At 49.2% G+C, this 16750-nt stretch overlaps 1 protein-coding gene across 6 annotated transcripts in view; it reads left to right on the top strand.

Moving 5' to 3' along the window:
* Grip2 (glutamate receptor interacting protein 2) overlaps positions 1-16404 on the top strand; it is a 95608-nt gene extending 79204 nt beyond the window's left edge. For 4 of the 6 annotated variants that reach the window (XM_045153328.1, XM_045153329.1, XM_004671695.2 and 1 more), the window contains 7 exons: positions 517-656; positions 1189-1368; positions 2374-2545; positions 3515-3626; positions 11493-11636; positions 13053-13199; positions 14258-16404. In XM_045153328.1, coding sequence (XP_045009263.1) covers positions 517-656; positions 1189-1368; positions 2374-2545; positions 3515-3626; positions 11493-11636; positions 13053-13199; positions 14258-14416 — 1054 coding nt within the window. In that variant the 3' untranslated portion in view covers positions 14417-16404. Of the gene's footprint in view, positions 1-516; positions 657-1188; positions 1369-2373; positions 2546-3236; positions 3478-3514; positions 3627-11492; positions 11637-13052; positions 13200-14257 lie in introns of those variants that run through there. The other 2 variants (XM_045153332.1, XM_045153331.1) reach the window with 2 other exon arrangements.
* Positions 16405-16750: the final 346 nt, after the last annotated feature.

Raw genomic sequence — 16750 nt, 5'->3', positions numbered from 1 at the left:
GGCTCAAGTCACACCCTTCCTTCTCTTTAAATATTTTATTTTTATGTATTTATTAGAGAGAGATAAAGAGGGAATGGGCATGCCAGGACCTCCAGCCACTGCAAACGAACTCCAGGTGCATGTGCTACCATGTGCATCTGGCTCACATGGGATCTAGGGAATCAAACATGAGTCCATAGGTTTTGCAGGCAAGCGCCTTAACTGCTATGCTATCTGTCCAGCCCGTTTTTAAAAAACATTTTATTTTTATTTATTTATTTGAGGAGAGAGAGTTCTTTAGTTTTGAGACAAGAGACTCACTCTGTAACCCAGGGTGGCCTCAAACTCATAATCCTTCTGCATTCATCTCATAATGCTGGTATAACAGAGGCGCCCCACCACACCTCCCTTTCCTTCCTCCTTAACAGCTGGGTTTAACTGGAGTCAGCCAGGTTTTTGCCTTGGGGCTCCCATGGGGTGCGTGAGGGCAGGAACCCCACCCTCCAAGGCCATCTGTGCCCCATGTCTGCTCCTCAGGACTGGTGCCATCCATGTGGGGGATCGGATCCTGGCCATCAACAGCGTGAGCCTCAAGGGCCGACCCCTAAGCGAGGCCATCCACCTCCTGCAGGTGGCTGGCGAGACGGTCACCCTGAAGATCAGGAAGCAGCTGGACTGTAAGCCTTGCTCCACCCCTGGGCTCTCCCAGCCCATGGAACAAGGGCAGCCCTGGGCCATGGCATGTGTGTGCCACCTCACAGAGCCCTGGCCACTGTCCTGGAGGAGGGGGCTGCCTAGGACAGCTGAAGTGGTGACTCAGAGAAGGGAGTAATGTGCCACAGCCACATTGCTGGGCTTGGGGACAGTCTGGTTCCAGGCCATGCTCCTATCACCTTCTGCCCCTTTAGATGCCTCATGTCCCCCCTTATGTATGGCTCAGTTTCCCTTGAGCATGAAGAAGCCTAAATCTTGGGATCTTCTAATCTGGGCTTCACTCTTGCTCGCTGTGTGATTTTTGGTATACTGTTCAGCCTCTGAAGCCTCAGCTTCCTCATCTGTAAAATGGGTTTGCTTAGTAGTATACCCCCCACCCACATGGTGGCAGCAGTTCACCAGTGTATTGAGTTTTTGGACTTCACAGATGTGGGGAAACTAAGGCTCACAGAGTGCCCGAGTCCAAGAAGTCTGAGGTGACACTTCTCTTTCCAGGTCCCCTGCTCCCCCACAAGTCAAGTAGCCTCAGTGAAGCCAGTGATATGGATGAGGACCCATCTGAAGCCCTCAAGGGAGGCCTGTTGACCACCCGCTTCTCACCTGCTGTGCCCAGTGTGGACAGTGCTGTGGAGTCCTGGGGCAGCTCGGCCACAGAGGGTGGCTTTGGGGACCCAGGTACCTAACCAAGGGCCTTGGCAGGCGTTTGTGGGTTTGATCCCACTGTCTACTCCTTTTGGTATCTTCTCTCCTAGCTAGCTCCATCCTTTAGGGACATTTTCTGGAAGAGACCTGGTTTGGCCCCGTCCTCCACTCCTAGAGCTCCTCTCCCCAGCATGGTCCACTGTCCTGTCTTTGAATTAGGGTTTCCCCATTTCTGCTGTCTCCCTCCTTATCCCCATGCTGGGCACAGAGTAGGTGCTCAAGTAATATTCATTGCACAGATAACAGAAAGCACCCCATTCTAGCAGACCCAGCTTGGGTGGAGGCCTCCCTGCCCATGTGGCGGAGGCCCAGGGGAGGTTATCCCAGTCAGCTGTCCAGGGGTCTGCGGTTGAGCCCCTGGAATCCCAGCTCCAGGATCTGGCAGTGAGACCTACAAGGGCCACAGCTCCCACCCCTGGTTTGCACATGAGGTCCGTGGGCTCTTTCAGTGCCAGCCCCTAGCAGTACCTCAGCTCCTCCCTGGGTCTTTCAGAGCTCCTCCCAAAGGGGTTGAGCCATGCTCCAATAAGTAACTCCCTTCCAGTAGGACGGGAAGCCAACATGCTCTCTGGCCTTTGCACGTGTGCTCATGTACATGCCTGTATACGCCATACCCACCCCCCACACACACACACATCTCCAAAAGAAAATAAAACAGTTCCAAACTCTGCCTTAGAAATCCTCCAAAATTTCAAAATATTTATAAATAAGTTGAAAAAGAAGGAGGAGGAGGAAGAAGGAAGGAACTCCCTTTTAAGCTAAGAACTAGCCAGGCTCCTGGAGTGACAGTTAACTTCTGGATGACCAGGAGATCCAGGGAGAGTGCCGCACTGACAGCCCCGAGAGCCTCTTGATCACTCAAGCCAGGCATTGCTGGAAATAGGGCGGGCGGAGGCGGGGGGGGGGGGGGGGAGGGCAAGGCTTTCACAGAGGGGTGGCCACATTGTCTCTCTCTCTTTCTCTCTCTCCACCTGCCAGGCTCCTACGCTCCACAGGTAGCAGCCCGAAGTGTGACCTCCCAGGAGTGGCGACCCAGCAGACTGAGGAGCAGCCCTCCACCCCCGGAGCTCCGGGGTGCCAGCTACATGCCAGACCCTGCTGATGAGAGCTTCCCGGAGGAGGAGGAGGGGGATTGGGAGCCCCCAGTGAGGTCTGTGGTGGGAATGCCATAAGGGTGGGGATGCTAGGGAGGGTAGTGGGGTCTGGACCAGGAGGCACTGGGGATAGAAGTACCTTGGGCCAGGCCAGGCTGGGAAAGCCATCCTGTAGAGAGGGGCAGTGGCAGCGGTGTAGAATGGGTCAGACAGCAATGGTAGACTCAGAACTTGAACCCAGACTCCTCCGTAGGTTGGGATTGTTTACTAGTCACCTGCCAGCCCTAATCCATGGGCGCCAGCCTGGTCTATGCATGCTGCCTGTGCATGACTCCTGCCGAAAGTGGGGTCACCCTCCCTTCTGTGCTTGCATCATTTTTTCTGAGAGAGGAAGGCCTGGCAAGAAAAGCAAGCGAAAAAGGCTCGCAATCCACAGTACCAAGGACTGGGACAAGGGCAAAGGGCTCTGGGAACTGTGCGGAGTGATGTCAAAGACTCTGGCCTTCTCATTGAGCTTGGTGCGAGCTGCTAACCCGCTACACTGTGCAGGCTGGACATGACGGGTCTCCTCCAGGCCTCCGCTGCACAAACATCCCATCCTTGCCATCTGTCTGTGTACTGGCTGGCTCCAGCTCTGTCCCTGTGGCTATACCATGGTGCCATGTGTCTGGGTGGGGCTGAGGGCTGTCCTCTGGGGGCTATCCTATGGATCTCTCTGTCTTTCTGTCCGTCTATCTCTCTTCCCAGGCGTCCCGTGTCACCGCTCTCCACCCCGTCTCATCTGTCCCTGTTCTAACCGGCCACCAACAGTCCTGGTCACCCCTAACTGCGTATTTACCCTCATTTTGTGTCACCAACCAATGCCCCTGGGGCCCCAGCACTGCCACTGAAGACACCTGCCCGCCCGCCCGCCCGCCCTATGGCCCCTTGAGCCCTACGCTGGGGCCCCAGGCATGGAGGACTCCTGAGGCCCAGCCCACCCGCCTTCCCTGCCAGGAGTTGACAGCTGTGGTTCCTACTTGCAGCCCAGCCCCTGGCCCCACCCGTGCCCACCAGGAGGGCTTCTGGAGCATGTTTGGGGAGGCCCTTGAAGACCTGGAGTCCTGTGGTCAGTCAGAACTGCTGAGGGATCTGGAGGTATGGTCACCTGGCCCATGGGAAACTGTGTGGGGGCACGTTGGGGTATATGTGCAAGGATCGTGCTCGCGTGTTCCACGGGTGTGTGAGCTCTCATCTGGACACTGTGACTGCAAACCCCACACATGGGAAATCGTGCAGGTGTGATTGAAAGCACTATGGTGCATGGCATATGGACATTGTGTGTGTGTGTGTGTGTGTGTGTGTGTGTGTTGAGAATGTGTGTATGCTTTCACAAGTATATCTTCAGAACACGTGGAGGTATCCCAAGGCTATTTTGCTTCCTTTTTGTCCCCTGTGTAAGATCTCGCTCTAGCTCAAGCTGACCTGGAACTCACTACTTAGTGTCAGGGCGGCCTCGGACTCATGGTGATCTTCTGACCTCTGCCTCCCTCCCAGGTTCTGGGATTAAAGGCATGCGCCACCATGCCCAGCTTGTATTTTGCTTTCTATGTGGGTATGGGCAATGTGTGGACAGCCCCAAGGAATCATGTGGGCAGGACCATCAATGACAATCCAGGAGGCCAAAATGACTACAGAGTCACATGAGTTCTGCATTGCCCACACAAGGAACAGGGAATAACAGGAACCTTAGGGAATCTGATAAAGCCCTTAGCAGCTCGGTCTTGGGAGCAGTTCCATTCAGCTTAAACCTCTGCTTTCTTGGTCTGTGTGCTTTCACTTCCATCTTGTTCTTTTCTTTTATTATTAATTAGTTTGTACTCAGTGAATACAGTCAAGTGGGTACCATTGTTAGCCTCCTCCCTGTTCTCCCCCTCCCTCTGGCCCCTCCTTGTTGGGGTATATGGGTTATGCATTGTGGAGTTAGCTCTCAGTTATAGGAACGAAGAAATGTTTCTGCGTATCATGACCCAACGTGTGGCTCTGACATTCTTTCCACCCCCTCTTCTGCAAAATTTCCCTGAACAATGTTGGGTTCATTTTAGGTCTGCTTCAGTGATGAGGTCTTGGGAGCCTCCGTGTCTCTGGATATCTGATTTGGTAGGAGTTGATTGTTCTCTGTGTCGATCTCCTTCACCCTTGTGCTGGTACCAGGTTCACCAAGAAAACAGCACCCTTGCTTGTTTCGCCAATTATTCCTAGTTTCAGCTGGGGCCATTTTGAGGTATAATGGGGTGGTTCTCTCCTTAGGATCTGCATCTATCTGAAAAAGAGAAGCAGATTCTCCAACGGAGAGTAAAGTTACCAACAGATAAACGGGATAACCATTGGTTTTTAGAGAGAATTTAATAGGTATAGGCCCTCTTGTAGCCCATGATTGGTGGGAGCTTGATAATAGTGCTAACTGGTGCTGCTTCCCCCTCCACCCATTTTGCCAATTACCAGGTACCTCGAAGGATTCATTTTTGGTTTTACTATTGTTCATGTTGTTTACTTTTGTTTATTTATTTATTTACTTATTTATTTTTTATTTGAGAACAACAGACAGAGAGAGAAAGAGGCAGATAGAGAATGGGCACGCCAGGGCCACCAGCCACTGCAAACAAACTCCAGACGCATGCACCCCCTTGTGCATCTGAATTATGTGGGTCTTGGATAATTGAACCTCAAACCAAGGTCCTTAGGCTTCACAGGCCAGTGCTTAATCACTAAGCCATCTCTGCAGCCCTACTTTTGATTTTTTAAAAAACTTTATTAGGTGGGATAGTGGTGTATGCCTTGAATCCCAGCACTCAAGAGGCAGAGGTAGGAAGATCATCATGAGACTACATAGTGAATTCCAGGTCTATCTGGGCTATAGTGAAACTCTACCCACCCCCCAAAAGAAAACTTTTTATTGAAAATTTCTGGAAGTATAGACAATAAATCATGATACCCCACTGTCCCTCTCCCAAACTCCCCCTCCACTAAATCAACCTTCTCCTTTCCATCTAGTCTCCTATTTTGATATTATTTTTTCCCTCCAATTATGAAGGTCTTGCATAGGCAGTGTCAGGACTGTGAGGTCATGAATATCAAGGCCATTTCGTGTCTGCAAGACAGTATTGTAAACAGTTCTACCCTTCTTTTGCCTCTTACCTTTGATCTGCCACCTCTTCTCCAAGGGACCCTGAACTTTGGAGGGTGTGACGGAGATGTCTCAGTGCTGAACATTCCCTGTCACTTCTCAGCACCAAATGGTTACTCTTTTTTTTTTTTTTTTTTTTTTTTTTTGCCCAGGCTGGCCTCAAACTCCTGATCCTCCTGCCTCTGCCTCTTCAGCAATTCCCTACCAACCTGTGCCACCACAGCTGGCTATTATTCATTTTTATAAAGAGGCCAGTGGGGGTGTGGCAAGAGAGAGAGAGAGAAATAGGTGTGCCAGGGCCTCGAGCCACTACAAACAAACTCCAGATGCATGTGCCACCGTGTGCATCTGGCTTATGTGAGTACTGGGGGAATTGAATCTGTGTCCTTAGGCTTGGCAGGTAAGCACCTTAACTGCTAGGCCATCTCTCCAGCCATACAGCCATATTCCTTTTTTTTTTTTTTTTTAAGCAAGCAAAGTTTTATGAAAAGTGAAAGTAACATCTTTTGAGATAGAGAGGGGTCCCAGAAAATAGATAACCCCTATCTTACTTCTTTTTGTGTTTTTAGCTTTGGTGTTTATTGTCCTTGTACTTTATGTTTAAGAAATGATCCTTTCCTGGTATCTTAGCTATTCAACTTTTAGTCTTCTTTTCCCACATAGAATATCTTCAAGGCTATGAATTTACCTATAAACACTGCTTTGGCTATGACCTTCATGTTTTGTTTGTAGTGTTCTTGTTAAATATTTATTTATTTACTGTTTGCACACTTATTTATTTGCCTATACACATGTGCATAAATAAAAAAGAATGTAATCAGCTTTAATGCATGCTTCATGCCCGAGAAAAACTGAATTCTACTCTGCTGGGTGTAAGGTGCTACAAGTTGTAAAAATTGTTGGCAAGCTCCTTCACAGCTACACCATTACTAATTTGCATAGTACTATTTATCCTTATTTTGTTGATGAGATGCTAAACTTTGCACAGTTGTAGGATTGACAAGTTCTCCTTCACATCCTGTCAATTTCTGCTTTCTGTCCTTCGAGTTTAAATTGTTGGTTGCATATAAATCCATGATTGCTATAACTTCTTAGTCATGTTTTCCTTTTCTCAGTATTGTCTGTTGTTCTGTACTTTCTACCTTAAATTAAACTTTGTCTCATATTGTTCATTCAGCTTTACTTTAGTAACATTTGTCTTTTTCCAATTTATTTATTTCAAACTTGTGTCATTGCTTTAAACATGTCTGGTATGTACCTTGGGCAGCTGATTCTCTTAAAGGCAAGGAAAGCTGGTATGTATTTGTTGTCATTACCAACATAAACTCAATTCAACATATTATAAACAATTTAAAACAATGTATCCAGGTAGGAGGATTGCTGTGATTTCAAGGCCACCCTGAGACTCCATAGTGAGTTCCAGGTCAGCCTGGGCTAGATTGAGACCCTACCTCAAAACAAAAAAAAAACAAAAAAAAAAAACAACCCAAAAAACAATGTATCCATTTGACAGAGAGAGAGAGAGAGAGAGAGAGAGAGAACCAGGCATGGTGGCACCTGCCTTTAATCCCAGAACTTGGAAGGCAGAAGTAGGAAGATCCCTGTGAGTTCAAGGCCACCCTAAGGCTAAATAGTGAATTCTAGGTCAGCCTGGGCTTGAGTGAGACAGGACCTGGACAAAACAAAACACACACACACATACACACACACACACACACACACACACACACACACACACACACACACAAAGGAAAAAGAAAGTGAGAGAGAATTGTTCCAGGGCCTTCTGCCATGTAAACAAACTCCAGACGCATGTGCCACTTGTGCATCTGGCTTTCCATTGGTACTGGATAATCAAATGTGGCCATTAGACTTTGCAAACAAGTACATTTAACTGCTGAGCCATCATCCAGCCCTTATACATACTTCTTGTGTAGTATGTTTTCTCTATACCTCTTCTTATCACCTGTCTTTCTTGTACAGGTAAGTTTTTCATTCCTGTTCACATCTTCTGCCATCCTGTTGGAAATTGTTAATTTTATTTATTTTATTTTGGCTTTTCAAGGTAGGGTCTTGCTCTAGCCCAGGCTGGTCTGGAATTCACTATGTAGTCTCAAGCTGGCCTCAAATGCCTGAGTGCTGAGATTAAAGGCATGTGCCACCACACCCAACCCCTTAATTTCATTTTTTTCTTTTTATTTATTTGAGAGAGAGCGAGAAAAAGAGGCAGATAGATAAAGAGAATGGGCACACCAGGGCCTCCAGCCACTGCAAACGAATTCCAGACACATGCACCACCTTGTGCATCTGGCTTACATGTGCCCTGGGGAATTGAACCTGGGCCCTTTGGCTTCGTAGCTGCTGAGCCATCTCTCCAGCCCCTCAATTTCATTTTTATACTTATAGTGAGTACCCTTAATTCATTTATTTTACTTAAAACTATTTACTATTGTAGAAGTGATATACATTTGTACCTAATACTAAATTGGATGTGAAACTTTTAAAATGAGATAAGCAAAATTAAAATACGAAGACAACATTCCCATCACCTATAGATTTCTCACTGTTATTGCTTAAGGGAATATACATGTCTCTTTGAGGTAACTGGGTCAGAGAGCACATGCGTACATACTCATGTCTACACATGAAGGCATGTGAATGTGTGGGTACATATGCATGTGTGTGCACATGCGGAAGCCAGAGGACAACCTCGGGTGTTCCTCAGTTCCTGTCCATCTTTTTTGAGAAAAGGTGTCTTATTGGCCTGACACTCACCAACTAAGCTCGACTGGCTGGCCAGCAAGCCCTGGGGACTCTTCTGCGCCCACCTCCCCAGTGATGGGAGCGCAGGAGCATGTCACCATGCCTGCCATTTTATGTGGATTCTGAGGATGGAAATCAGGTCGAGGCAAGCACTTTACCAACTGAGCCGTCTCCCCAGCCCATAACCTGCTTTTGAGTTAGCTACCCTATTTCCTTATATGAGTGTGTGTTTCACAATTATTTATTTATATAAATAATATAAATATTGTAACATACATTTATAATTTATTATAATATAAATTTATACTATATATATATACATATACCCGTATATATATAGTATATAGTATTTATATATATATAAATTCTCTTCTAATACTGAGAACTTATCCAGCTGGCTCTGCTGTACTTCACACCTGTTGTGTCCATCCGTCTCTGTGATCTCCTTTTAGTCCAGGGCCTGTCTAATGACGCTGAACTTTACTCACTGAGCCATCTCTCCCTCCCAACATTAATTTCTCAGCTCAGTGTTTCTCTATGGCTGTTGCCTCCAATGCTCCTCCCCTACCCTAGTCTGGACAGGTACCTTCCGTAGCCCTGGGCTGGCAAGGAGACCCTTCTGCTCTCCATTCAGCAGCGAGATGGCGGATCTCATTCTGCTTTGAGTTAGTGCTCAACATGTTCCTCAGTGGTACATTTCAGATCTGTACCTTCCTCGGGCTTCTAAATTCCACTAAACAATTGATTATTATTCATACCTGTATTTTATTTTTTCTTTCTTGCTTTAAGATTTAAAAAAATAAAATCCAATCCGGGAGTGGTGGTGCACGCCTTTAATCCCAGCACTTGGGAGGCAGAGGTAGGAGGATCGCTGTGAGTTTGAGGCCACTGTGAGACTCCATAGTGAATTGCAGGTCAGCTTGGGCTAGGGTGAGACCCAACCTTGAAAAAAAAAAAGTAAGAAAAAATAAAATAAAATCACCTAAGTTTGGGGCTGTGAATGTAGCTTAGTTGGTAGAGAAAATAAATAAATAAATAAATAAATAAATAAATAAATAAATAAAAAATAAATCTAAGTATTTATGTGTGGGAGACAGGTGTGAGCTCCCTGTACAAGTTCATTTGCATCTTCCTACAAGTCTTGGAGGCTCACTATCCTAAGAGTCAGGGATACTTGGATTGTTGACTCTACCTTGTACTAATTGCTTTAGCCCAAGAGTCCCAGCCTCTGTTCTCCTGCTGCGTCCTGGCTCTCCCGGAGGAGAGGAGCAGTTCGAAGCTCATCCGTGCCCCTCCTGCTGGGTTTCTGTCTCAGTCTTCTCCTCCACAGTAGCTTGGACCTAAGATGGTTGTTCTGCAGTTGCCCTACCCTTGGAGGAATTTCAATGCCAGACAGAACGATAGCCCTGTAATGGAAACTGCGATGGACATGAAAAGAAAAAGTTCTTTCTTTTTTGGGAGGGGAGGGGTTCAAGCTAGGGTCTCACTTTAGCCCAGGCTGACCTGGAATTCACTATGTAGTCTCAGGTTGCCCTCAAACTCACAGCGACCCTCCTACCTCTGCCTCCCGAAAAGAGAAATTTCTAAGATGTAGAGGCACTGGGTAACATCACAAGTAAGAGGTCAATCTTCCTAGTACTTCAGCTTCCTGCCCGTGACCCATGGGTGTCCCCACCTTCCAGCTTCCAGCCCTTATGCTTGCATTTCTTATTTTATTAATGTATGAGAGAGAGAGAATGGGTGTGACAGGGCCTCCAGCCACATTTGCCATGTTGTACATTTTATGTGGGTACTGGAGAATTGAACCTGGGTCCTTAGGCTTTGCAGGCAAATGCCTTAACTGCTAAGCCATCTCTCCAGCCTGCATGCTTGCCTTTCTGACTCTACCCACTCCTCAGTCAGGCAAACCCATAGTCCTGACCCTTCCGTCATCCTTATCCTTCTCCAGAGGACCTTCATCTTTAGTCTTGACAATTCTACAGTCCCTCCACGCCCGCACCAGCTACCATTCTCATCTCTGCAGTCTCCGCATGGCATCTGGACGATAGGCCTGCGTCTGCATAGCTGTTCCTATGACCTTGCTTATAGACTGCATCCTCCAGGGTTTCCTGCTTGTCGCCTTGGGATGCAGTCCACAAACTTTCTTTTTTTTGAGTGAAAGTGTGTATGTGAACATATGCATGTGCATGCACAAGATAGATAGATAGATTGATTGATAGATAATAGATAGATGATAGATAGATAGATGACAGATAGATGATAGATAGATAGATAGATAGATAGATAGATAGATAGATAGATAGATAGATAGATGGTAGAGAGAGAGAGAGAGAAAGAGAGATTGGTGCCCCAGGACTTCTGCTGCTGAAAACAAACTCCAGGTGTATGTGCCACTTTGTGGATCTGGCTTTACATGGGCACTGAGGACTTGAACCCAGATCGTCAGGCTTTGCAAGCAGGCTCCTTTAATCGCTGAGCCATCTCTCCAGCCCCAACAGCCCACATTCTTGCAGTATGCTACAGGGGGCTTTGTCCTCTAGGCTCATCCCATTTTCCTCAGGCCCCCAGTGCTGCAGCTTCGCACACAATGCCCCCTCTGTCAGGAACATTCTTCCACTGTCTCTTCCTCTTGTCTGATCTCAGCTCTGGAGACTCTCATGACCTCTCATCCCATCCTAAGCTCGCCCTTCCTGTGTTCCTTGTCGGTCACCCTTGTCTTTCTCTTATTTGCATTTATGATAAGCAAGTAATCATAGTGATTTTGAACTCTGACTTTGAAGCCAGGCCTTGAGTTCAAATAGCTTCTCTCTAAGCCCATTTGCTTATCTGTAAAATGGCATGAAGTGATATGTGTCTGCCTCAACACTGCAGTGTATCAAATGTGTTAACCATGTAAGGTGCTTAGAATTGAGACTAGTGCAGAGCAGGGTTAGCACTGCAGATCATCATTCTGATTAATGAGCCACCTCTGAACCTGGAGGCTGGCACCCAACTTGTGGGCAGATGTTGACTGCTTGAGTGGAGCCTCATAGAGTAGCTGAATAGGCATCTGAGAGACAGCCATGTCCCCACAGGCCTCCATCATGACAGGCCCAGATCCCGCGGTGTCCCTGGACAGCAGACCTGGTCCCCAGCCCTGGCAGAAGAATCGGGAGGGCCGAGCATCTGCTGGAGACCTGCGGGAGCTGCTACTGCCCTCATCTCTAGAGATGCAGAAGGTGTGTGCTGGGGATACAGGAGGCCTGGCCCTGAGTCTTGGTGCCAGAAGGACCTGCTGGGTTTTTCACAACTGTTAACACACACACACACACACACACACACACACACACACACACACACACGATGTACAATGGACTATTACTTTTCCTTTTCTTCTACATGTGTTTATGCATATACAAGTATATTTAAGTATGCAAGTGCATACATATGCACACATAAAGGTTACATAGCACCTATGTAGATATGTGTACGGTTGGTGCTTCCTGACTGCAGGTTCTGCATCCACAGTCAGTCATAGACCAGAGGTATTCAGAAAAAGAAAATATACCTGTACTTCACAGGGATACAGCTTGGTCATGGATAACAACTACCTGCATAGCACTGACATTGAGCGAGGTCTCACAAGTCATCTGGAGGCGATTTCAAGCCCATGGGAGGGGGGTTGGAGAGATGGCTTAGCACTTAAGGTACTTGCCTGCAAAGCCAGAGGACCTCAGTTGGATTCCCAGTACCCATTGTAAGCCAGATGCACAAGGTGACAAGGTGACACGTGCATCTGGAGTTCATTGGCAGTGTCTGGAAGCCGTGGCATGCTCTCTTTCTCTCTGTGTCCCTCCCTCTTTCCCTCTCTCAAATAAATAAATAAATAACCATGGGAGGATGTGCGCTGGCTTTATGCAAATCCCACATGTTGTAGTTACCTTTTCATTGCTGGCACAAAACACACCCCACCAAAAGCAGCCGGTTAAGGAGGGGAGTGCTTATTTTGGCTCAGAGTCTCGAAAGGAAGCTCCATGATGGCAGGGAAAAACATGGCATGAGCAGAGGCTGGATATCAGCTCTGCCACAGCAGGTAGAAACAGCAGCAAGAGAGTGAGGTGAGTGCTAGCAAGGGGAGCTGGTGGGACTACCCGAAGCCCACCCCCAACAACACACCTCCTGTGGCAAGGCTCCGCCTTCCGCATTGCCATCAGCTGGGAACCAAGCATTATACAAACCGCTGCGCCATGCCACTGAGGGTCTGTGGAGATGCGGCTCCACAAGGGCCCTGCTGATACCAGATGACGGTGTCACCATGTAGACACGTTGTACCCTCCCAAAGGCATCTCCTGCCACCCACCGGTGGCCATATGATCAGCACAGAGCCAGGCACAGGCCAGAGGTTCACTTGGGGCAGAGATAATGTGGTGGGTCCGTGCAAGGTATGGGAAGGGAGGCCCTTTTTTAAAGGACCCTATGGTGTATAAGCACTGTGACTTGGAAGATGGTCATGGTGGTGAGGAGGAGGCTGGGCAGGGTGCCAAGAACAGCCTGGCATGCAGCAATGTATAGTGGGCAGGGCCTGAATCCTAGGGGTACAGTGGAGGTTGAAGCAAAGGTTAGAGTTCTGGGGAACCTCTTTTTTTTCCCCTCAGGTGACTCTGCACAAGGACCCTGTGCGGAATGACTTTGGCTTTAGTGTCTCAGATGGCCTCCTGGAGAAAGGTGTTTATGTCCACACCGTGCGTACGGATGGACCAGCCCAGCACGGAGGCCTGCGGCCCTTTGACAGGCTCCTTCAGGTAAGGCAGGGGTGGGCATGCAGCTGGGTAACTGTTCCTAGCCTCGGCCTTCTCATTGTGAAAGCGCATGGCAAGGCAAGCGGTGTTGGGCAGGTGAGGCTTGTGACCAACTCCCTCCCAGCCTCAGTGAAGCGCAGGCCAGCGCCAGGGTTCCTCTTGCCCTGGACTCACAGGCGGGTGGCCTGGCTCCCTGCTGACGGGAGGCTCCCTCCTCTACAGCTGCCCCTAGAGACACGTGACCTCCTCAGACTCCATAGCTCAGGAATTCACACATCTTTCTACTTTCGCCCCCCACCTCCCACAAAAACAGCCATTGTCTCATCCCTTCACAGCCTGTTGGCCAGAACTGATCATATGACCGGCCTAATTGTAAGGGCGCCTGGGAAATGCAGTTACACCTAACTCACCTCCCGGGCCACCCTTTCTTTTGTTGTTTTCACTCCCTTGTCATTTCTCCCCACATTTGCTCTATATTTACTTAATTCATGTTTTCTCTAAATTGATGAGGATTTTTCAATTTGCATTTCTACTAAAGGGAAAAATTCATCTCAGAATGAAAAACCAGCACTGCTTGCTTAAAATATAATAAAATAAAGTAATGTTAAGAAGTCTAGGCAGGAGACAGAGTGTGGTCTACCTTTTATGTTAAGTAAGAGAAGCAGGTGTTAGGGGCCACTGGCCCCTTTCTAGAATTTTCTCTTTTGTATACATATTTGTATTTAATTATTGGTGGGAAGAAAGAGAGACCTAGAGTATGGGCATACCAGGGTCTTCCTGCTGCTGAAAACAAACTCCGGACATATGCACCACTTAGTGCATCTAGCTTTGTGTGGGAACTGGAGAACTGAACCGGGGCCTACAGATTTGTAAGCAAGCACCTGTAACTGCTGAACCATCTCCCCAGCCCAGGAGCTCACCCTTGATGGCAGGACTGAGGAGGTTAGTGAGGAGTGTCTGCCTCCATACGCGAGTGTCAAGTGCCCCCTAGGTCTTGGCAGGGCTACGTTTCGGGAAGTCACACCGTTCAGCCCTCTGTCCCTTGGCTGTGTGTTGTGCAGGTCAATCACGTTCGCACACGGGACTTCGACTGTTGCCTGGCTGTACCACTCTTGGCAGAGGCAGGTGACACCCTGGAGCTGGTTGTCAGCCGCAACCCGCTGGCACAGAGCCACAGGACACCACGTGTGCCGGGCCCCAGCAGTCCCCGGATGCTGTGAGGAGTGTGCGGCCCAGACATCATGAAGTTGGTCGGAGAAGCGGCTCCCACTCTTCCCTCTGTGGGTCTGGAGAGTTCAAGCCTGGGATGGAGTCACCTCAGTTTGGGTCTCTAAGAAGCTTAAGGAGTCCCACCCAAAAGGGGCTGGCACTTGCACTCAGGAGAAAGGCCGGGGGTGGGAGGTCCTCAAGGCCCTTCAGAGCCACCTTAGGGAGAAGCCCAGAGTGGGAACAGGGAGCCCTGCTCAGCTTGGGGGCTGGAATAAGGTGATGTGAGGCGTTCCCTTCCCGAGGAGGCGAGCGAGCTGGGGCCGGACTGCGCTGGGAGGGGATCCAGTGCTGTGTCTCAGATGCCGCTGTTGGGCAGAACTACATCACACAGGGACCGCGTCACCATGAAGGATGTGACACAGGGAGAGCCAGAGCTTTCCCCGCTCTGGAATCCTGGCACTTGGGCCTCACTGGTTCTGAGAACCTCTGACTTCCAGCATCCCCGCTGGGGAAGGCCCTGAGCGGGGTGCATAGGGAGCCGGGAGACACTGAGATTCCTTTAGGCGGCTTGGTCATTTCAGCCTCAGTGGCTTGAGATGGGTGGTTCCGAACCCTGGGCAACTTGTCAGCCCTCCTGTTGCACACCGCCCTCAGCTCGTGTCATCCTTCCCAGGAGGGCATGGCTTGGGGAGAAAAGGCCCAGAACCTTCCATTCACCTGCCCATGCCAAGGATGGCAAACCTTGGCAGTGAAATGGAGGGATACAAGGAGGGACAGGGGTGGAAGTGGTCGAGTAATTTTGTTCCCAGGGAAACCCTGGCAGCACTAGTACTCGTAAGTGGGGTTCTTCGCTTTCTACAGTAGACACCCCGTTCTGAGAAGGGCACAGGCTGCTTTGCCCAGTGGGCGGGGCTGGGCTTCATCCTTGTCTGAGGACTGGTTTTGCTTCTGCCCAGCTCAAGGCCTCCACCCCAACTTCCCTGCTTTCCCCGCCCCTGTGGCTCAAGGTAGGCCAGACAAACAATCAGCCCACGAGACCAAACGGGGCCAAGAGTCCATTCTTTTCCTCCTGGCTGCATCCTTGGCTGGGTGACCTCTCTGGGTTGGACTCCCACTCTGGTCCATCAAGGTGGATGTGAGGAGACAGATGAATCCCAGCCAAGGCCAGGTCATCACCACCTAGCTGCCTGCTGAGACCCCTTGGCTCTCCACCATAATCGTCCTCCACCTTTCACTCCACTTCCCCAAGCCCTGCCTCTTGTGGTTTCTCTGAGGATCTCTCTGGGGCTGGGTTGCCCAGTGCCTGTTTGCCCTCTCCTCACAGGGGCACCAAACAAAAGCCAAGAGCCCTCAGCTTCGAGGATAGGGGGATAGCCCAGCAGAGAGATGGCTTCTGGCTGCCAGCAGCCAGAGCATGGGTAGCTGGCCAAGCCTCTCTGGGCTTGTATGTGCTGTGGCTGAACTCTCGGGGCTCTTGGCTTTGGGGATTGGCATTGCACTTGAGGACTCCAGGTGAGGAAAGACACATCTCCTTGACTCCCATCCCTTCTCCTCAGGCTGAGGCTCTTCCACTCTCCCAGACATATGCAATCAGGTCCAGCAGTGTGTGGACCTCTTAGCCATGGCCAGCGGCCTTCTCATATGCAATAGACCCTCTGGCTTCTCACAGGGGTGTTTGGCCCACACTTGATGTCCCTGACGCACTCCCCATCAAGCATCCTGCCTGCCTATGCATTTTGGGGTGCCACCGCTGTGACATACTCCCATCCCCAAAGCTGTATTTTTCTCTGGTTAAGAGTAGAACATATTCCTTGTATTTTTCTATATGGGGTTTCTTAAGAGCTCTCGGGAAGCACAACCACCCATAGGCCACACTGCACAGGCCTTCTGTGGTCTTTTGGGGGCCCACATGTAAATCTTTATCCCACAGGGGTCACGGCAACTGAGGGGGGAGGCAAGTACTATTGAGATGAATTTTTAATAAAATAACTTGAACACACCCAGAGCAGGCTGTTGCATTTTTTCGTGTGTGTGTGTGTGTGTGTGTGTGTGTGTGTGTGTGTGTGTTAGCATGCATGTGTGCCAGGGTATGCAAATACAGGTCAGAGGACCACATCAGGTGCTGGTTCTTGCTTTCTACCTTGAAGCAAGGATTCACATTGTCCACTGCTGCATGTATCAGGCTAGCTGGACTTGCAGGCTTCCAGGAAAGTCTCCTGTCCCTGCCTCCCTTCTAGCAGCAGGCATGCTGGCTTTACAGACGCTCACTACAGCACTTGGCTTTACATGGTGTATGTTTTCTCATTGCTGTGACCAAATCCATGGCCAGAAGCAACTTAGGAGAG

This window comes from Jaculus jaculus, chromosome 6 (assembly GCF_020740685.1).
Source record: "Jaculus jaculus isolate mJacJac1 chromosome 6, mJacJac1.mat.Y.cur, whole genome shotgun sequence".
NCBI lineage: Eukaryota > Metazoa > Chordata > Mammalia > Rodentia > Dipodidae > Jaculus > Jaculus jaculus.
The sequence above is the reverse complement of the archived record's forward strand: the minus strand, read 5'-3'. Positions and strand labels throughout refer to the sequence as shown.